The 21,671-nt window shown below is 36.9% G+C and overlaps 2 protein-coding genes and 1 pseudogene across 2 annotated transcripts; all 3 read left to right on the top strand.

Annotated features, from left to right (window-relative positions):
* Positions 6,756-10,717, top strand: LOC18787112 (glutamate receptor 1.3). The gene is made up of 5 exons (XM_007219691.2): positions 6,756-7,092; positions 7,714-8,999; positions 9,122-9,425; positions 9,534-9,904; positions 10,295-10,717. The coding sequence occupies exons 1-5, from the start codon at positions 6,798-6,800 to the stop codon at positions 10,616-10,618; spliced, it is 2,580 nt and encodes an 859-aa protein (XP_007219753.2). The 5' UTR covers positions 6,756-6,797; the 3' UTR covers positions 10,619-10,717.
* Positions 11,233-13,722, top strand: LOC109947374 (annotated as a pseudogene).
* LOC18786302 (glutamate receptor 1.3) lies at positions 14,838-20,032 on the top strand. Its single transcript, XM_020557953.1, has 6 exons — positions 14,838-15,144; positions 15,284-16,605; positions 16,807-17,080; positions 18,546-18,575; positions 18,840-19,216; positions 19,558-20,032. The coding sequence occupies exons 1-6, from the start codon at positions 14,859-14,861 to the stop codon at positions 19,912-19,914; spliced, it is 2,646 nt and encodes an 881-aa protein (XP_020413542.1). The 5' UTR covers positions 14,838-14,858; the 3' UTR covers positions 19,915-20,032.

Consider the following 21,671-nt stretch of genomic DNA (forward strand, 5'->3'; position numbering starts at 1 on the left):
TTTACTAATCCGTAATTGGATTATGAGGAATTGAATTGAGGAGGAGTTGGATTGAGGATAATTAGATTCCGTATTCTTATTGAATTTGTTTACTAAACCATATGAATTGAGGGGAGTTAGATTCCGGATTCCAATTGAAGTTGTTTATTAAACCAAATGGAATTGGGGTAAGAGTGGTACTAATTATTAAAATGTCCTCGTTGTTTGATTAAAGTATATAGTAAATTTGGAATTGTAACACCCTGACTCCAAATTAAATGTCTATTTTAACCTATTTAGAATAAATTACGAATTTACCCTTGGGGTAGGGGTAAATTGGTCACTTTCTTAATCGGAAGGATTGTGGGACCGCGGATGGTATTTCTGAGTAGGTGGCACTGAGACGAATTCGTAGACATGCGGTAGGCTTGGATCGGAATTGTAACGAAAAAGTTACGGGCAAAACAGTATCAGTGGCAAAACTGTAAATATTTTGAAAAGGGTTAGAGTAAAAATCAGATTTTTTCTAGTTTTACCTCACTCTCTCTCTTTCTCCCGATTCTCTATCTCCCGCGTCATCCCTCCTCCTCTTTCGACTGCAAAACGCACGGCCACCGTCACAGGCCACGGCCAGCAGCGAGACCGGACCCAAAACATCCGGCCAGACCTCGCCGACGTTCCCCGACCCACCTCTAGCCGTCAGCCGCCGCCACGTCGTCGAAAAATACGAATTTTAGGCCGGTTTTCGTCTGAAATTTCAGTCACTCGTTCTCTCTCCTCCGACCACTATTGCAGACGGGTGAGGTATGGTTTCTCATCCATTTTTCGAGTTCTAGCTGATGGTTGTATAGGTTTGGATTGATTTGCTGGGTAGGAATTGATTTTGAAAATCTAGGTTTTGGCCGGATTTCAAAATGAAATTCCAGCCAGTTGCCGCCCGAATTGGACCTTCCCGTAGTTGAATGAAGTGATCTTGACCTCGAGTAGAAGCTAGGGTAGGAAGGGTGAGCTCGGGTGTGGAGTTTTTCCGTCACCGGAATTACTCTACACACCCACGCGCTCCCGGTGCGTGTGGCGGTGCTGGTGAAGCTGTAAATTAACCCGATGAGATCCTTAGGTTGTCACAAGCGCATAGGAATTCGCGGATCTCAATTCGGATGTCGTTTGACTATCGAACGGATTTTCGCATATTGTGCGTTATCCGAGTTCGATAGGTTTCGACTGTTAGATCTTTCCCGAATTAAAATATGTTGTTCTAGGTATTCCTAGGACCGTAAGGGGCTTCACGAATTATGAATCGGAGCCCCGGATGTTCCGATTCAATAATGCAAAGTATGCGGGTTAGCGATAACCGTAAAATCGTGAACGATTCCTAAACCTGTAATAGGATCTTAGGATACCTTCTTCAACATGCACGTATGGGGAACTTGGGGATTTAAGCATTTAATTTGTGATTTCCGCTTCAACGTAATTTTATATTATTTAACGATTCGTATCTCGAAATAGGTGTTTCGACTGCACGTACTCAACAGGCAGGACCCTCACGTGGTCAGGCAGCGTGGGAATACTTGTGAGTGGACCTTGTTTTCAATCATATGAATGGTTTTAATTGATGAAAGATTTTTGCATAATGTTTTAATGGCTTATGGAATATATATTATATTCATGAGTTGATTATGATGGTTGTATAGCACTTGGCAATATATTGTGAGTTTGGCATTGTGGGTTTTGGAGAGTGCATTTTTTTATGGGTTGTGGGGAAGTAGATTTATATATTCTCTATAGACGAGATACTTGGGTTGTTGGAGGGTGTTGTGGAAGAATTTGATTTTTGAGAGAAGTGGTCTGATTACACTATGTAAGTACCTTCCCCAGTTACCAGTCTCACTCGAGGCGTTGGATGTTCTGGTGTGTGAGACACTTTCCATATGCGGCGTTGGATGTTCCGGCGTATGGAAAGACTTTGTATAGAGTTTAAGGTCATCACCATGGCGTTGGATGTTCCGGTGTGTGATGATCCAGTCTGTGCGCGTAGGACATAGTTTGGGAGCTACACATGGCGTTGGATGTTCCGGTGTGGGAGCTTTGGAGTTTCGTCCCCCGGTTGGACCGCTTATCCCTAGACGCAGGATAACACCTGAAAATCCTGTGGACTAGTCAAACGATCCCCCAGTTGGATTGTTTCTCCGGTACCTAGGTGGTGTGATAAGTATATCGTATAACTTTTGATAGTTATATTTATATATATATGTATATTTATATGTATACGTATAGTTGAGTGTGTAAGGAATTATAGTTTGTTTAGTAGTTTGACAGGAGTTGTAAGATTGAGAGAATGAGATTATTTTTTTGAAGGAGATAACTGGTGTTTTTAGAGGAGTTTTAATGAATCATATTTTGAGTAATTAATTATTGGATTGTGAACCTGCATGACTTGAGCATTATTTTTACATGGTGGGGTTACTATATTGTTTTTAACTGCAAATCTGGTTTTTGTCCACTCACATGTTTTCTGTTTTGCGCCCCCCAGCCAGTAGTCGCTCCAGGAAGCGTGCAAGTGGTGTACGAAGCTCAAACTGTGCATCTTTCTAGTTAGGAACTGAGTAATTTCTTCTACTCAACTGTTCTTGTAATCTAAATTCAGTAGATGCTCTGTATTGCCCATGGTAGATTTTACTTGTGAGGCCGGAGGCCACTCTAGTATAACTTGTAGATTTGTGAAAGCATGCAGCTGGTTGGGATTATTTTTATTTTATGTATGTTGCAGGTTGAGTAATTTTTGTTGGGATTGCTTAAATTACAGGGGAGACTCTGCCAAAATTTTGGTAGAAAATCTCGATTTCTTAATAAATGGGCCCGACATCGGGATGATGTCGGAATAAAGATGGGGTCCGCTTCGGTCTCCGGGGAATTCCGGAGCTGGTCCTGTCAGAAATTTTGAAAATTAAGTGAGAATATAATTGGTAAAAAAAATGAATTCCTAATAGGTTAGTTCTCTAGGAATTAGAATACAACATCCTACCCAAGAATTGAATTCCTTCAAAATCAGGAATTTAATTCCTAATTTTGTGTGGGCCCCATTTACTTTTCAATTCCTTGATGTGAAGTAAACGCATGAATCATCTACAAGTGGAATTCAATTTCTGATGAGAATTCCAACTCCTGATTAGTAAACACATCGTAGAAGGAATTGAATTGATGAGGAGTTTGATTGAGGAAAATAAGATTTTGGATTCCTATTGAAGTTGTTTACTAAACCATATGGGTTGAGGAGAGTTGGATTATAGATTCCTATTAAGTCGTTTACTAAATCATATGGAATTGGGGTAGGAGTAGTGCTAATTACTAAAATGTCCTCGTTGTTGGGTTAAAGTAGATGGCAAAGTTGGAATTTTTAAAATTGTGTGAGGATATAATGGGTAAAAAAAAAGAATTACTAATGGGTTATTTCTCTAGGAATTAAAATACCACATCCCACCCAAGAATTGAATTCCTCCAAAATAGGAATTCAATTATAATTTTGTGTAGGTCCTACTTACTTTTAATTTCTTGATGTGAAGTAAACATAGGAATCCTCCATACACGGAAATCAATTCCTGATTAGTAAACACACCATAAATCAAGTTAGTTATCAAATCTAATGCAGTCCTAGACACCAAACAAACATGAAACAGTGACTCTCTTCTCCCTCCTCCCTCCTCCATCTCTATAGCCTCTCTCTTCTATCTATCTTTTCTTTGTGTGTGTGTGTGTGCGACAAGGCTAGCCTTTTGATTTTGGAGGTCCCATGCAAAGAGAGATGTTGATGCCCCTATGTATACAAGTAAAAAATAAAAAATAAAAAATAAAAAAAAAACTTATAAGCCATAAATAGGGATTCACCTTTTTTTTCTAGGCTCTTGCAATCGTGCATTTAAATTCCAAGTTTTGTATACAATATCTAACTTAGTGTTTGGGCCAAAATTCTGCACGCATGCCCATTTTTGTCGAGAGGCCCATAAACAAAATATTTGGGCTTGTTATCTAAAGGAATTGGAAGTCAAAAAACCAAGATGCTGAACAACCCCAGACCTTTTTGAACAAATTACAAATATAGCCATGATTTGAAAAGAAAAAAAATATCTTTATTGGCAATTAAAAAACTAACACACACAGCTTTGGATAAAAGCCCAGCTTCTGAAAAATTCACACCATTTGATCTTTACCCTTAAAAGGGCAGCTTAGCAGAACTTTTTCTCAAAAGAACTCCCACGTGACTTTCTAACTTTGAAAAAGTCAAAATTTTCAACTATCACAGAGGAGTTGATAGGGGGTTAATGAAGGTAGGTCTTACAGGAGGACTTCTCCATTTTTGTAGCCAAAGAAAGAAGATCAAATCCCTTTTTTATATACAGAGAAACTCTGCACCAAAGCAGTTGGCCTTTCCAAGAGATAAGTAGACTACGTTTTCAAGAGATAAGTAAGGAGCAAGGAGGTTGTTCACTAGAAAAAGCAAACTGACTATCATCACAGACTGTGTTCTTTTTTACAAAGAACAAACAGGGAACAAAGAGAGTTGGTTTTTTCTTTCAGAAAAAGCAAGGAAAAGACCTCCATGAAAGCTAATTGTTGATGGTTCTTCTCTGCCAAAATACTAACTTCCCTTTTTGTGGCATTTAAAAAGAAAGATCTTTTAAAGATCTGCTGCCCATTATTAAAAATTAAGAACCTCACTCCAGCATTTCCTATAAATATGAGAGGAGGTGAACAGATCAAAACACAGCCAAAAAAATCAATCAAGACAAAAACTCTCAAAGTCACAACTGACAAACTCAAAAAGATCAACTGATCTCAAAAGCTTTTAGACCCTAAAGCAACCAAAGCTCTTTGATCCACAAGAAACAAATTAGCTAGAATTCAAATCTCTGGTTTTAGCTCAGTTTAGGGAAACAGTTTTACAAAGCGAGATTTTTCTCGTTATAAATTTGGTTCAACACAAAGCCAAGTCAAGTAGAGTCCAGGTTTTTACAAATATGAAAACCTCAACAAATTTACAAAAAGCCTCGGTCAAGCAGAACAAGCACCATAGCGCTGCTCCAGCTCAGTGACCATCAATCCAGCCACTTCTGTCCTTATTCAGACTAAAGAGGCATCAATTCTGCCTGTTCAACAAGCCTTTCATGGCTCGAAATAAATTAAAACTCTGCCAAACTCAAACGTTGGTATCAATTTCCAGCTGAAACTCATCAGTTGAAGGTGATGACAATCCAATTCAGCGTAGACACATCCAATCCAGCCCAGTTCAGAAGTAGATACCCAGGCAGAAATTGAAGTCCAACATTCTGTTGTCTTTTTCGGAGTTGACATTTCGCTTTTTGAGTCCTGTAATAGGCAGTTTTACCTAAACAGTTTCTCTTCTTTTTTAAAAAAAAAATATATTCTGGCCAAAACTACCAATTTTGTACTATGAAATTTTTTGAAGTCCTCACTAGTCTGAGGCAAGAAAGAACTTACTTCGGAGATATTCCTCACCCAAATTCACAATTGCTTGTTTAAGAATCAGTAACTTAGGGCGCAAGTTATCTATTTTTTAGAAGTTTGCTAGGGTTTCAAACTGCTAGCAGTGGCACTCTCATGCACAAAAGAAAGTTGACTTGTTGATCACTAATGGTTGTCAAGCCAATAGGGAACTTTACCCTACCATCACAGGATTAAAATCAAAATGAGTGAACACTTAGCAAAATCACACCATCCTTGGTCGAATTGCAAAGGGAAGTTCGAAAGACTAACGAAGAACACTTTTTTATTATCTTTAATTTGTAATTTTTATGCGATAAGGAAGAGATCTTTAGAAAAGCAAAACACGTTAAAAACAAAAGGCAATTAAAAAAAAATCAATTCACAGATTGGGTTAAGCAATTGAAAACAAAGAGGCTCATTTTTTTGTTTTCTTTTATCCAAAGGCCCGTTTTCTTTTTAAAGAACGAAGTCTGGATAAGTTAAGGGTCTCTCTTTTGTGTTTTTTTCTTTTCAAAAATTTTAGGAGGCCCCTAATTTTGGGGGGCCTTGTGCCATCACCCAACCAGCATAACCTGTGGGCTGGGCCCGCTCATCAATCTCTCTCGTCTCTTGAGTTATTCTATAGTGAGGGCCTTATATATGGCTCTTAGGTGATGTTCTATCTCTTAACCGTTAGATTAAACTAATCAATTTGATCCAACGATTAAGAAATAGGACACCACCTAAAGGCCATATATAACGCCCTCACTATAGAATTCTTGCTCGTCTCTTTTGATTGCTATAACCAAAGGTGTCTAACACTCAAAATAACCTACTAATTACAAGCTGACAAGTAGTTCAGGCTACACTTAACCGTAGTCCTACTTTACCAAGGAAACAACAATAATTCAAAATTTGGCTTCAAAACGCGTTTCAATACAATAACGCAAGTTATACAACTTCGACTTCACAAATATGGTAATATAGTTTCGGTCAGAGATGAATATGGTAATTTGGAGGCTCACTCTACTGTTTTCCCTACGTACGTACTTGCAAAATTTCACTTTTGGGCTGACTATAAATTTCACTTTCGATATCAATCATTGCATTTGCATGGATGCCAGCTGAAAATGCTTGCAAAGTCTGTCATGACTTGGTCTCCTTATCATATTATATTTACATAAACTTGCTTGGTCAACCTTCTGACCTTGCTTCCTTGCATTTCTTTAGTTACGTCGTGGGTATTCTGAGGCACATATATTTATTAAGCAAGGCGATGCAGAGGTGACATTGCCAACCAACCAAGGAGAAGCACATTATATTAAGCTGGTCATATACATATGGATTTTTTTGATCCAGGGAAGAAATATGCCGTCCTCTCACTTTTTACCTTCTGTGTTCTTATCAGTTGTTTGTCTGCTGAAATTGAAAAAATGCGTTATGATAGTCCTCTTGTTGTGGAAGAGATTCATGTGGGAGTGATTCTTGATATGAAATCAAGGGAGGGAAGGATTGTTCTGAGCTGCATTTCGGCCGCTGTCTCTGACTTCTACCAGCTGCACAAAAACTACAGCACAAGAGTAGTTCTCCACAGCAGGGATTCCAAAGGAGAACCTCTACATGCTCTATCAGCTGGTGAGCCATTCTTTATATAACAAGTTTCATATATATATATATATATATATCTAATTTGCTTTCTTAATTGGATTTTATTTATTATTTATTTTTGGTTACATTGGCTTGTTTCTGTAGGACTTTTTGGTTCAAGTATTTATTCTTTAACAACTCTGGTGGTTCAAATTAATTCAATATAGTACGTTTTTTTTTTTGGTAGATTTGAATTCCATGGAAAGCGATAGTCTGATAAATTTTAGTCATCAAATTTTTCCTGAACTTTTGTGTGCCAGCTTATGTGGAAGTATCTTATTTATTTATATATATGTACGCCCATTCCAAACTTTATTTATTTCAAGAAATAAGGCAATGCCGATTATATTGTTACACTAAGTTTGCCTTAAATGTAGAGAGGTATATGCTCTTGGCTACTTGATTTACAAACTTGCACCAAAATTTTCTTCTTTACCACCTTTTAGAGGCCTGATCATAGTGTTAATTGAACAAGAGTTGGTGCCTCTGGGATTATTCTTAATCATATATGACTAATGTATCTAAAGTTTTAATAGATCAGAATGTATATGGAAAAGCGATTGTGATTCATATCTATTAAAGTTGTGGTTTACTTGTTACCCAATACAGCTCTTAATCTTTTGAATGACATCAAAGTGGAAGCATTAATTGGTGCACAAACAAGCATGGAAGCACACCTTTTGGCAGATTTGGGAGAAGCAGCTAAAGTCCCTGTGATGTCTCTCTCTGAACCTAGTCCTCCTCCTCTCAACGACAATAAATACCCCTTCCGTATTGGGATCATACCGGATCAAACTTCTCTAGCTATGGCAATCAGCGCCATTTTTGATATTTTCAAATGGAAGGATGTTACTCTTGTATATGATGAGAACACAGATTATGGGAAAAACATCATTCCAGCTGTGGTCAATTCCTTCCAAGAGACAAATGTGTGTATTGTACATACAAGTTCCATTGCTGCATCCTCAACAAATGAACAAATCATTGAAGAACTCCATAAGTTAATGGAATTGAAGACTAAGGTATTTCTCGTCCATATTTCACATTTACTTGTGCCTCGTCTTTTCTTAAATGCAAAAAAGTTAGGAATGATGAGTGACGGGTACGTTTGGTTTATGACATCAAGTAGCATGAATTTCTTGCATTCCATGGATTCTAATGTGATTGAGTCAATGGAAGGAGTGTTGGGTTTGAAGTCTCATATTCCGGCATCAACCGGCCTCCAAAATCTTACTTCAAGATTGAGGAGGAAATTTTACATTGAGTATCCCAATATGGAGGTAACCGAGTTAAGTCCTTATGGAATTTGGGCATACGATGCAACTTGGGTTCTAGCAGAAGCAGTTGAAAGGACAAGGAGTAAAAATTATACTAAATCATTCTCCAAACATGGAGTTGTGTTGCTTAGAGAAATATTACAAACGGGATTTAAAGGTTTAAGTGGTGAAGTTCAATATCCAGATGGGAAACTAACTTCAGGTGGATTTGAGATTGTAAATGTGGTAGGGAAAGAGGAGAGAACTGTTGGATTTTGGCCTTGCAAAGAAGAAAAAACCACAAAAGAGTCATGCATGCCGCTTAGTAATAGGAGAAATTTACTCTTCACCGACAATTTGGAAACAATCAATTGGCCTGGAAGATCCAAGAGGCAATTGAGTAGTGAAATAAAACTCAGAATTGGTGTTCCAGTAAAAGTAGGGTTCAAGGAACTTGTGGGTGTGGAGCATGATCTTCAAACAAATAGAACATATGTCACTGGCATCTCTATAGATGTATTCGAAACTGCAATTAAAGCTCTGCCGTATAAAGTACATTATGAATTTTTTCCATTTGAGAATGCAAATGGAGTTATGGCTGGGGCTTACAATGATCTTGTTTACCAAGTCTATCTCAAGGTATGGTTGATTAGATAACAGTAAAGAATTTTTTGTTTTCTCTATTACTTCTCAGTCTATTATACAGATTTTTAATTAGTTCCTGGGTTTCTTTGTCACCTACTGGGGGCACGACACACTAGAATTATGATGCTGTTGTGGGAGATACGACGATCACATCGAACAGGTCTCAATATGTTGATTTCACAATACCATACACTGACTTAGGTGTGGGCATGCTAGTACCAAATGAGAAGGACAACATGTGGATTTTCTTGAAACCTCTCTCAACTGGTCTTTGGATAACAAGTGCAGGTTTCTTCATCCTAACGGGTTTTGTCGTATGGTTAATTGAGCGTCCTGTCAACGAAGAATTCCAAGGCACACGATGGCAACAAATCGGAACGATATTCTGGTTCTCCTTCTCAACCCTTGTTTTTGCTCATAGTAAGTACTCTTATCTCACTTCTTCCAATCACTATTGTACAGATTTTCCTGCTAAAGCAATTGTTATCAACTCAATATTTTTTAAGATCTCTTTGTTTTTTGTTGCAGGGGAGAAGTTGTTAAACAACTTGGCCAAGTTTGTAGTGATCATATGGGTTTTTGTTGTGCTTATATTGACTTCCAGTTACACTGCAACTTTAGCATCAATGATGACAGTTAAACAAATACAGTTGAACTCAGTAGGGAGCTATATAGGTTACCAGTCAGGTTCCTTAGGAGTGATAATGAACTTGAATTTCAAAGGGATTAAGCCATACCGTTCAGTTGAAGAATATGCCAATGCTTTATCAAAAGGAAGCAAGCATGGTGGCGTTTCGGCTATAATCGATGAGGTTCCATACATCAACATCTTCCTTGCAAAGTATTCTGCAGACTACTCCATGATTAAAACCAGATCTACCACCAATGGTTTTGCCTTTGTGAGTAATCTCTCCACTAAAAGTTGCATGCATTCTGGAACATAGAGGGAGCTTATAGGGGGACCCTTTGTATCTTTGTTTTGGTTAAAGTTACAATAAGAAACACGTCACTCCGCAATGAGGTTTAATGATCCGAACCGTAAAATTATAGGGTTTAAGCTTAAGATGGTTCCTGCTAAAAGTGATATAAATTGAAATCATATATCATCATAATTAGTTTATGTATAGGAAAGGCAAACACTGTGTTTGTTCATAAACCTAAAAGATAGACCGATGTCCTAGGAGTCTTGAATAACTATCAATTTTAATAAATAAAAGGAAACAAGAAAAAAAGTTATACTTTTGTAAGCTTATATATTAATTTGATATTTATACGTCTTTCATATTCAGGTTTTCCCTAAAGGTTCGAAATTGGTTCACGACGTGTCAAGGCAAATAGAACATATGAGAGAAGAAGGAAAGCTTATAGAGATGGAAAAGACCTGGTCTCTTAGAAAAACAACTCTTATGTCTGAGGAAGCTACTACGACAGATCCCAGTACTCTTGACCTCTACAGCTTTCGCGGTTTGTTCCTCGTTACTGGGATTTCTTCAGCTTTTGCTCTTTTCTTGTTCTTAATTTTCTCCACAACATTTAGAAATCTGATTAGAAAGCAACTGCAATTGATTGGACGACAACTGCAGCGTTTAAGGATGTATTCCTGTCCAATTTAGCATCCAGTGGGAACTGAATAAGTTAGTCTATTGTACATGATGTCCTTTACTAATTATATAAATTGATTTCGCTCCTTCCTTTGGAGGATTCTAGTATAACACTGCATGTGTAGTGTCATAATGCTAAAGTTGTAGTGGGAGTAACATGCAGTTTGCTTAATGCACATTTGGGTATGTGTTCTATTTTTTTTAGGGAGTTGTTATTGGCACTCTAAAAAAGTCATTCTACACTCCTTCCTTATAAAGACGTAATGGAGAAATTATATCCCGCCTCTCTGTATTGCACTCATCAAGAGGTGAGGTACAAATCCGGGATAATGAACTTATTTGAGTATGGATGGTAACTCGATTTCTGCTAGCTCCAACAAATTATCGAGGTATTAGAGTCTAAGAGGATCTGAATTGAACCCTTAGTTATCCTTATATGTGCTTTCCAATTTGGTTGTATGTGTGAAAAAGAATGAAATATGTCAATTTTTGCATTGATTATTATCCACACGGCTGTGAATGGCACAATAATCCTTGGTAGGAAAATAATGTAAAAATCACGGATACAATTTAATCCTTTAATCCTTGGTGATCAAGAGAATAGACAAGACCAAAAAGGGCTTTATATGCCTGTTGCTTCCTATGGAATACCAGTTGGTAAAGAACTACATCCAAATGGTCTCATCAAGCCATAAGATAGCTTTTTGATTTAGGGAGAACATAAATTTGAAATCATATAGTTGTGGATATATAAAAAATAAAGGGAAAAATACGAAATTACCCAAAGTTCATACAAGGGAAAAATGCGAAATTACCCAAAGTTCATTAAATTGCTGCCTTGAGAATCAAGTGCACCAGTCGATACGAGGTTCCCTCTCAGAGGAAGAACCTGCCATATTCCATGACCTTTTATCAAGTGCACCAGTCCATATGCGAAATTACCCAACCTATATGCATAAGAAATTTTTTTTTTAAAAAGAAAAAGGAATATTAATATATATAATGGCCCTTCAAACAATTATTACTCACTTCACATTTGGCTCCTCCCTGGGAATATATAGCTGCAAAGAAGGAAATCAAAACAACAGTTTTTAATTTAAATGTGACTCTGATAATGGATTTCTATAATTAAATCTGACTCTTGGATGATATATGAATCCTCATAACTTTTGGAATAAAATAATAATAATACTTATTAATCTCTATCCTTGGCAGAATTAGGAGAAGAAGCGAAAGTCCCTGTAATGTCTCTTTCTGAATCTAGTCCTCCTCTTCCTCTTGGAAAATACCCTTTCTTTATGGAGATACACAGGAAGAAACTTTTCATCAAGTTAAGGCCATCAGTGCCCTTATTGAAACTTTCAAATGGAGGGATGTTATCCTTCTATATGAAAAAACTACATAGATTATGGGAGAGACATCTTTCCATCTTTAATTAATTCCTTTCAAGAAGCAAATGTGAATATTGCATATAAAAGTAACATTGAAGACTACAGTACTTTTGGTGCATACGTCCCATTAGCTTATGCCCTCGCCTTTTTCTAAATGCGAAAAAGGTAGGAATGATGAGTGAAGGGTATATATATGCATGGATTCTGACATCAAGTAACATCAATTTCTTGCATTCCAAGGACTTGTCTGTGATTGAGTCATCAATGCAAGGAGTGTTGGGTTTGAAGTCTTATATTCCAGCATCAGCCAGCCTCCAAAATCTTACTACAAGATTGAGGAGGAAATTTTTCATGGAGGATCCCAATATTGAAATAAGAGAGTTAACTGCAGAAGAAATCTGGGCATAGATGCAACTTGGGTGCTAGCAGAAGCAGTAGAGAGGGCAAGGATTTCGCAAACAAGCCAGGAAAACATTGAATTGGACCTACTGGATGATTTGAACAATATTCGATCCTCAAAACATGGAGTTATGCTTCTTTGGCAGATATTGGAAAGTAGGTTTAAAGGTTTAAGCGGTGAAACTCAATATATAAATGGGAAATTGAATTCATGTGCCTTTGAGATGGTAAACGTGATAGGAAAAGGGCAGAGAGGGGTTGGATTTCGGACTTCTGCAGAGAAATACTCTCCTGATAATGGAAGAAACTTACTTTCAACCAAGGATTTGAAAACTATCATATGGCCTGGAGAATCAAACCATTGTTAGAGGTTCAAAGATACAATCGGATGAAATAAAAGTACTAAGAGTTGGAGTTCCAGTCACCTCAGGGTTCAAGGATCTTGTGGACGTGCACTATGACTCTCTAACCAAGAAACCAACTGTCACTGGTTTCTGTATTGATGTTTTCAAAGCTGCAATAAGCGGTTTGCCATATAAAGTAGCCTATGTGTTTATTCCATATATAAGTCAACTTATGATGACCTTATTCACCAGGTCTATCTCAAGGTATGTTGATTCAGAAATACAATAGATTAAATGTTAGCTCGTGTATATAAATATCAGAGTAATGTTCTCTTGCATTGCCAAATGAATGCTTATGTTTCCAAATTGTGAACTTGGACCGCACATTCTAGCAAAAACTTACCTGGTCGATATAGATACACTAGTTAATAAATTGATCATATTAATAGTATGCGTTCTTGCAAAGGCTTTGAGCTGAACTTATTATGTGCTGCCACTAAGAAGTTCAAAGCTTTTTAAAGCTCAATATATATTATATGATTAATGGTCCAATCTGTCTACTAGTACTTCTCAAAGTTAATACCAATTTCTAACTATTGGTTTTCCATATCGCATATCGGGTGTGCATGACTAAACTAGAATTTTGATGCTGCAGTTGGAGATACAACAATCACGCCTACCAGATCTTTACAAGTTGATTTTACAATACCATTTACTGACTTGGGTGTGGGGATGTTAGTACCAAATCAAAAGGAAAACAAGTGGATTTTCTAGAAACCTCTTTCAGCCAGTCTTTGGATAACAAGTGCTGGGTTTCTTTATCCTAACGGGTTTCATCATGTGAGTAATTGAGCATCCTATCAACCTAGAATTCCAGGGCTCTCCATCGCAGCAAATCGGTACAGAATTATGGTTCTCCTTCTCAACCATTGTGTTTGCTCACAGTAAGTGCTCTGTCTCAAGCCTTTTTTATTTGTACTAGTTTCCCTGCCAAGACAATGTTTAACTCAAATTTTTTATTTATCAGATCTTGTTTATTATAAAGTTGTTGATAACTCAAATCTTGATTGCTCATATAATGTCAATTTCAAATAGATTTCTAAAGTTGAGCATCTGTTTATGATAAATAATGAATCTCATCAGTTTCTCATTCATAATTAATGTAAGAGAAATGAGCAATGATACTTTTCTTTTTCTTTTGCTCGATTTTAAATATCTTTTACAGATTGACATATGTCGAAATGCTGAAATGTTGTTGTACTTCAGAAATTTATCAATCTTGGAGCTTATTGGTTCGGTCAAAGCCCCTTAGCTTACATGCTCTCTCTTTTTCAGGCAATCTAATAATAGATTACGTTTATGAGACGCGTGGCATTGCAAATCAACTCGGCGAGAATCAACCTTCACTTTGTTAGTGTCGACTATGAGAAACGAAATTTACTGAGATACTGGTTCACGCTCACATAAGACAAGCACTGCTCAGGCTGAAAATGCTCCAGAGAGTTTGAATCATGAAGCCTTCCTTGAATCAGAGGATTGGCGACCTTAAGTCTTAAATGAAAATTTACTTGCTGCCAAAGGTAATAACATTCTGTTGTGAATTTGCTGCTACTCTTCAGGGTGTAAGTCAAGGCCGAGGCTTTTAAAAACTTGTAATCGTACACGCTTTATATTAATATTATTATAACAAGTTCCTTGTTGACCAAAAAAACATAAAAATAAATTTTTTATAACAAGTTCCTTAAATTATCATAACGAATGCAACACGCTTGAAAGAATATTCACTTTGAATTTGTCACCTGTCATATTCTAGCTATATCACCATTCACAAAGTCTTGGTCAACCTATACACATTGCTTTCTGGAAGTTCCAAATAACTGAAATTTCTTATAGCTTGCAGTCCACAGCCCTCCCACTAATTAAAGAGAAGTAAACGGTATCTTGATAGTGATAGTTTTCCTCCTTAGACAGCAATTTATTTCACTAATATAAATTAATGTTCTCGGGCGATCTAGCGCTAATTAATTAACATATAGCATTATATATATGCAGGCTGATACTGATCAGGTGTTATACCAAACAATAGAGAAGCAGAAATTAAGTTGGTCTCTTGTGTATATGGAGTTTCAAGGGAAGAAGCAAACCATCCTTTGCCTGTCCTTTGTGACCTTGTTTAGCCTTGTAGGTCTCTTGTGTGCTGAAATTGATGGCAGTCCCAATATTGTTGTGGAAGAGGTTCATGTTGGTGTGATTCTTGATATGGGGTCAAGGGAAGGAAAGATTATTCTCAGCTGCATTTCAACAGCCCTGTCTGATTTCTACCATCTGCATAATAACTACAGCACAAGAGTAATTCTGCACACCAGAGATTCCAAAGGAAAAGCTCTACATGCTCTATCAGCTGGTAAGCCACATATTAATATTTTAGTCTTTTAATTTTCTTTCTAGACTTTGTTATAATGATTATAATAAAAAAAATTATAACAAACTATCATTATATAATTTTATCTTAAACTCTAGTTGCGATCTTCAACCAAATGCAGCTCTAAATCTTTTGGATAAGATCAAAGTGGAAGCAATAATTGGTGCACAAACAAGAATGGAAGCAAACCTATTGGCAGAGTTAGGAGAAGAAGCTAAAGTCCCTGTATTGTCACTTTCTGGACTTCGTACTAGTCCTTTCGGTGCTCCTGGCGAATATCCCTTCTTTGTTGAGATTACACAAGATGAAACTTCTCAAGTTACGGCAATCAATGGCCTTCTTGAAATGTTCAAATGGAGGGATGTCATCCTTCTATATGAGAACACAGATTATGGGAGAGACATCATTCCATTTTTTATCAACTCCATTGAAGAAGCAAATGTGACTATTGTATATAAAAGTTGCATTGCTGCCTCCTCAGCAGATGAACAGATCATTGAAGAGCTCCGCAACCTCACAAAGTTGAAGACGACGGTATTTGTGGTGCATGTATCACATTTTCTTGTTCCTCGCCTTTTCTTGAATGCAAAAAAGTTAGGCCTACTGAGTGAAGGGTATGCTTGGATCATGACATCAACTAGCATGAATTTCTTGCATTTTTCCATGGACCCATCTGTAATTGAGTCAACGCAAGGAGTGCTCGGTTTGAAGTCTTATACTCCAGCATCAACCCGCCTCCACAATCTTACTTCAAGATTGAGGAGGATATTTTACATGCAGGATCCTAACATAGAAGTAAGTGCGGTAACCCCAGATGGAATTTGGGCATATGATGCAACTTGGGCTCTAGCTGAAGCAGTTGAGAGGACCTCGACTTCTACAGGATTGAACCTAGTTAATTTAAACAATATTACATCCTCCAAACATGGACTTCTGCTTCTTCAAGAGATATTGCAAACAAGGTTTAAGGGTTTAAGCGGTGAAGAAATTCAATATGCAAATGGGAAGCTAGTTTCAAGTGCATTTGAGATTGTGAATGTCATAGGAAAAGGGGACAGAAGGGTTGGATTTTGGCCATGTGAAGAAAAACACACAAGAGATTCCTACCCACTTAATAACAGAAGAAATTTACTTTCCACCAACGATCTCGAAACAATCATATGGCCTGGAGGATCATCAACCATCCCAAGAGGTTCAAAGATGCAAGTGAGTACTAGTTCTGAAATAAAACTAAGAGTTGGCGTTCCAGTGAAGAAAGGGTTCAACGAACTTGTGCATATGAACCATGATATTCAAACCAATCGAACATATTTCACAGGCTTCTGCATAGACGTATTCCAGGCTGCAATTAGCAAATTGCCCTATAAAGTAAATTATGAGTTCGTTCCGTTTGAGGTTTCTAGTGTAACTTACAATGATCTTGTCTACCAAGTTTTTAACAAGGTATGCTTAATTTGAAATTAAAAATTTATATCAGGTGGAATATAAATATTGTCTTGGATAAATACATCTGTGATTGTATGTAGTAATGCAAAAATATATTTGCATCTCATTATATTACATTTTAATGATTTAACTATCTAATTTTTTATTTTTCGTTTTCCTGCCACACACTTTGCATATTGGGGAATGTATATTAACTAGACATTCGATGCTGTTGTTGGGGATACCACGATCACATCGGTGAGATCTCAGAATGTTGGTTTCACAATACCATATAGTGACTTAGGTGTGGGGATGCTAGTATCAAATGAAAATGAAGACATGTGGATTTTCTTGAAACCTCTTTCGACAGATCTGTGGATCACAAGTGCGGGTTTCTTTATCTTAACCGGTTTCATTGTGTGGGTAATTGAGCGTCCTGTCAACCCAGAATTCCAAGGCACACCTTCGCAGCAAATCGGAACCATATTATGGTTTGCCTTCTGATAGGATTTTTAGTACTTGTGCAAACAGTGTTAAAAATCACATAAAATACTTGCAAGAATACAAGGCTATTGTAGTATAGATGCTCATGCAAGGTCGTTTTCCTCAAGGACTAATTAGCAATTTATGTAAAAAAAAATTCCAATTACTACTTAAAATAAAAAGTCAAGAAAGATGATTATAAATTTGGTGGATTCTAAAAAACAAATATTAAACAAAAACAAATACGATTGAGAGAAAGAGTTTTGAATATCAATTTATAAAAACACTAGGGTTTCACCATCACCTAGCAATCCTATGAACTTTTACCAATTACTTATGATTTGCACATGCCACTTTGAAGGTTAGGTTTTCCTAATGTATATTCTACTTGGAACCTCCAACACAGAACGTATATCCAACATGCAACCCGTCCGGACGTTCGGATCAAATCTGAACATGAAAGACTCATTAAGTTTTGTGAAAACCCTTTGAAAAACCATGCAACCCTTAAGACGTGGTGTTCATCTTAAGTGAAATTACAATTATTAATCACAAGAAGCTAGCATCAATTTCAGGGAACCTTCCGACCAAAATTGCATCCAATTACTTTTCTAAAGATCCTAATGGTGATCAGGCATTAAGACAATTAGATAGTTTAAAACAGTGATTAACAATTCAAAATACGCATGCACTCATCATAAGCAATTAAATAAAAATCACATATTCATGCTAAGGTTCAAGGCTTCACCCTAGCAAAAGAAATTTAGTTACGCATACTCATAATTGAAATCCAAGAAAATATCATTAAGAAGAAAAGAACGAAAACACCTGAAAGTTGTGAAAACCCAAAACCCTAGCAATTGCTCTCCACAATGCAAAGTTCAAAAGTGAAAGGGGCGTCCTTCAATTCCTTGTGAGAAAGAGCTTAAATACCCCTTAAAACCTAGCTGCCAATGTACAGCTTTTCTATCCCCACAAGGAAACTAATTAAAGTAAAATAATACTAGGAAATAAAGTCCAAATTGGAATAGGAGAATTTGCCTAAAATCTGCCCAGCCACGTTTTGGCCCCAAATCTCCTCCAAATCTGGCCCAAGATAGCTTGTTTTAAAGATAAAAATGTTCTGAACACTTCTCTAGAAGGCCACGAACCCATCCGAGGTCATCTTGGGCTTCAAAAACGCAATAAAAGCCCAACACGTCACTATTCCAGCACCGCGCACTGCTCATTTATTTTATTGCCAGAAAATAACCGCTTGGAAGAAAGATCTGAAATTTTGATACGATCAAGCTAAGTGACTCAAGAACGTCCTCCAACTGGAATTACTCCAAAATTCCTCAATTTGATTATGTTTTGCTCCAGAGAGAGTCGAAAGTCCTATATTGAAAATATAATTCAAAGTATCAAAATTCTTCCAAAATATTAACCAAAATATACTAAGAATGAGGTTAAATATATAATATAAAATATGTCCATCACCTTCTCAACCCTTGTGTTTGCTCATAGTAAGTGCACGATATCTCACTACTTCTTTCAATTATTCAAGCTTACTGCTAATTCGTCATTGCACATCTTAATTATATCCCTTCTGTTTTCTGATTAATTAACACAGATATGAGAAAGAGTAGCATTATGAATTATATCCTTTCAGATGAAAGAACGAACTCAAATTACGAATATAGATGCTGTAGTTGACGATCAGTCTTGATTTAGTTTAGAGTTGATTTGCTAAAATCACCTGGAAATGAAATTTTGTCTTTGTGTTGCAGGGCAGAAGTTGTCAAACAATTTAGCAAAGTTTGTAGTGATCATATGGGTGTTTGCTGTGCTTATATTGACTTCCAGTTACACAGCAACTCTGACATCAATTATGACAGTTAACCAAATACGATTAAACTCAAGAGGGGACTATATAGGTTACCAATCAGGTTCATTCACCCAGGGAGTGGTAAAGAACTTGAATTTCAAAGGTCTTAAACCCTACAATTCGGTTGAAGAATATGCTCTCGCTTTATCAAGCGGAAGTAAGCATGGTGGTGTCTCTGCTATCGTTGACGAGGTTCCATTCATTAAGATCTTCCTTGCACACTATCCTACTGGCTACTCCATGATTAAACCCGAATCTAGCACCAATGGTTTTGGCTTTGTGAGTAACCTCCCTTAAATTAAGTTATGCATTAATAATAAGTTGTATTTCCTCTGAAACTAGCAAGATTAACATTTATAGTTTCCGTAGTTTTTTATGATTTTCCAATTTGATCCTCGTATTTCTGATTCTGACAATTAAGTGCATGTACTTAAGCTTAAATAAAATCTAATATGTTAAATGTGGCTAGATGGAAAATTGACGTGAAAAGAGCTTTATGATTATGTCCATCCATTTAATTACAAATATGCATTGCAAATAAAAACTATATGGAGAAAAGCAGAAAATCAGGAAGTAGGCATGCTGATTACATCGTTGTTCATCTTTTTTTGTGTACGTAGGTTTTCCCTAAAGGTTCGAAATTGGTCCATGATATGTCAATGCAAATTGAACAAATGAGAGAAAAGGGAAAGCTTATGGAGATGGAGAAGGTCTGGTTTGATAAGAGAACAATTCTCATGTTTGACAACACAACGAGTGATCCCAATACTCTAAACTTCCATACTTTTCGTGGTTTATTTCTCATTACTGGGGTATCTTCAGCTTTTGCTATTTTCATATTCATAATATTCCCACTCAAAGAAAAATGGTATGCCGTGAAGAAATTCAGATTTAAATATCAGGTTCGAGAAAAGCTGCAGCGTGTAAGGAAATTCTTCTCTCGCAAAGTTTCCAATGAAACCGAAGAAAACCAGTAGACAGATAGTGCATGAAGCTAAGTATTATGGTATGTAGAACTAGATATTGCTCCCCATTGTAGTCGCTGAGGTTGTACGGGAGCTGTGTGGAATCGTGATTTTGCAATGCTAAGGTTGTGTTTTATTAGGTATATATTGTACAAACAGATAAAGTCACTTATAAGCGACATGCACTTTTTTCTTTAATCTGTTGTTTTCTGAAAGCAAAACCCTATATTATTGACATAATAATCGAAAGCAATAAGAGAAAGATTTATACATAACCCAATCAAGTACTAGGTCATCTATGAGATTTCGGGAGACTGGTGAGAAATTAAAAAGGGAATCGTCTTTAAATCCCAAACTTATACTAGCGCTAATGTAGATTGGTGAAGATCACCTATGATTAAAAGTTGGAGCACCCCCATGCATTATTTGCTTATTGTCTTCCCAATATGAATAATACCAGGATCTGTCATGCTTCTTGTAAAAGACAAGAAGAACATCCTCTATCTCCCTATAAAGGGCACTATAGTAATTCCAAAGGTACAACTATCCTAATCAATCAGGGGTGCATCCACCAAAACATGGTCTGTGCCCATTAAAATGCCAACCTAGTTTTAAACTATTGAAATTTTAGTACTTTCTTGAAACACCATGATCAATGATTTTGTGAGACATAATTGGATGTCGAAACGGTTTCCGATTTGTCTAATTTCTTGAAGCAACGATGATCTATGAATATATACTTAAAAAATTCCAAATGTACAGCTATCCACTACTACATTTTACTATTTGCGCGATGACATTTTGCACGACGATAATAATTTCGTCGCACAATAAATACTTGCATGACGAAACGAGTCATTCGTAGCACAAAATATCACAGATAATAATTTTATAGTTCAAAACTTGCATAATGAATGTTTTCGTCGAGCAAGAAGCCTTAGCATGATCTAACACTAAATCATCGCGCAAAGTTAGGAAGGAAAACGCGGGTTTATTTTATTTGGCCCCAAAAGCCTGTGCAACGACACGTGTTGTCGTGAAAGAACACCTAGCGCGACAGTAAATGTTATCACTGCGTAAAGTTACCTCGAAAAACGCTGGATATTTTAGTTGGCTCCAAATACTTGCGTGACGACAATTGTCGTCGCAAAAGAATACTTAGCGCGACGACACAGGTTGTCGTCACGTAAGAAAACATGGGATTTTTTTATTTGGTGCCAATTTCTTGGGCAACGAAAAATTATGTCGTTGCGTAAAGTTTGATGTCGGCACAACTATGCGCGACGAGATTGATTAGTTGCGTGACGAAATTTTGTGGGACGAAAACATTGTTTCGTCGCACAAAAGTTAGGAAGAAAACACGTGCTTGCGCGACGAAAACGGTATGTTGGGCGACGAAATGGAACACTTGGGCGACCAAATTGAGTTGTTGCGCGACGAATTTTTTTTTGTGCAACAATACTTTGCGCTACGAAAATAACTTCGTCGCATAAAATCCTTCTCTATATAACCTGGATTCTGCCATTGCAGAGGCAGACTTCAAAAAAAAAGCTCTGCCTCTGCCTCTACTTCTGCTGAGAATTCAGTACGTTCGTTGGGTAAGTATTTTTTGTCGTTAGTTAAAAAGTATTAATGTAAATTCGTATTAACGCTATTAATTTCGTTCTCTTTAGGGATATTTGTAATTAGCGATTGGTGGAGAACAATTGAGAAGATATTTTATATATTTTAAAAATATAAAATTAATTACATTATGTTAAACTTAGTTT

The sequence above is a fragment of the Prunus persica genome, chromosome G2 (genome assembly GCF_000346465.2).
Source record: "Prunus persica cultivar Lovell chromosome G2, Prunus_persica_NCBIv2, whole genome shotgun sequence".
In the NCBI taxonomy this organism is placed as follows: domain Eukaryota; kingdom Viridiplantae; phylum Streptophyta; class Magnoliopsida; order Rosales; family Rosaceae; genus Prunus; species Prunus persica.

Excerpts from the sequence above, each read along its gene's own strand:
- LOC18787112 (XM_007219691.2), top strand. The coding sequence starts at position 6,798 with ATGGATTTTTTTGATCCAGGGAAGAAATATGCCGTCCTCTCACTTTTT. Across the intron at positions 9,000-9,121 it reads TTTACCAAGTCTATCTCAAG|AATTATGATGCTGTTGTGGG; the intron begins GTATGGTTGATT and ends ACGACACACTAG. Across the intron at positions 9,426-9,533 it reads AACCCTTGTTTTTGCTCATA|GGGAGAAGTTGTTAAACAAC; the intron begins GTAAGTACTCTT and ends TTTTTGTTGCAG.
- LOC18786302 (XM_020557953.1), top strand. The coding sequence starts at position 14,859 with ATGGAGTTTCAAGGGAAGAAGCAAACCATCCTTTGCCTGTCCTTTGTG. Across the intron at positions 16,606-16,806 it reads TCTACCAAGTTTTTAACAAG|ACATTCGATGCTGTTGTTGG; the intron begins GTATGCTTAATT and ends TATATTAACTAG. Across the intron at positions 18,576-18,839 it reads AACCCTTGTGTTTGCTCATA|GGCAGAAGTTGTCAAACAAT; the intron begins GTAAGTGCACGA and ends TTTGTGTTGCAG.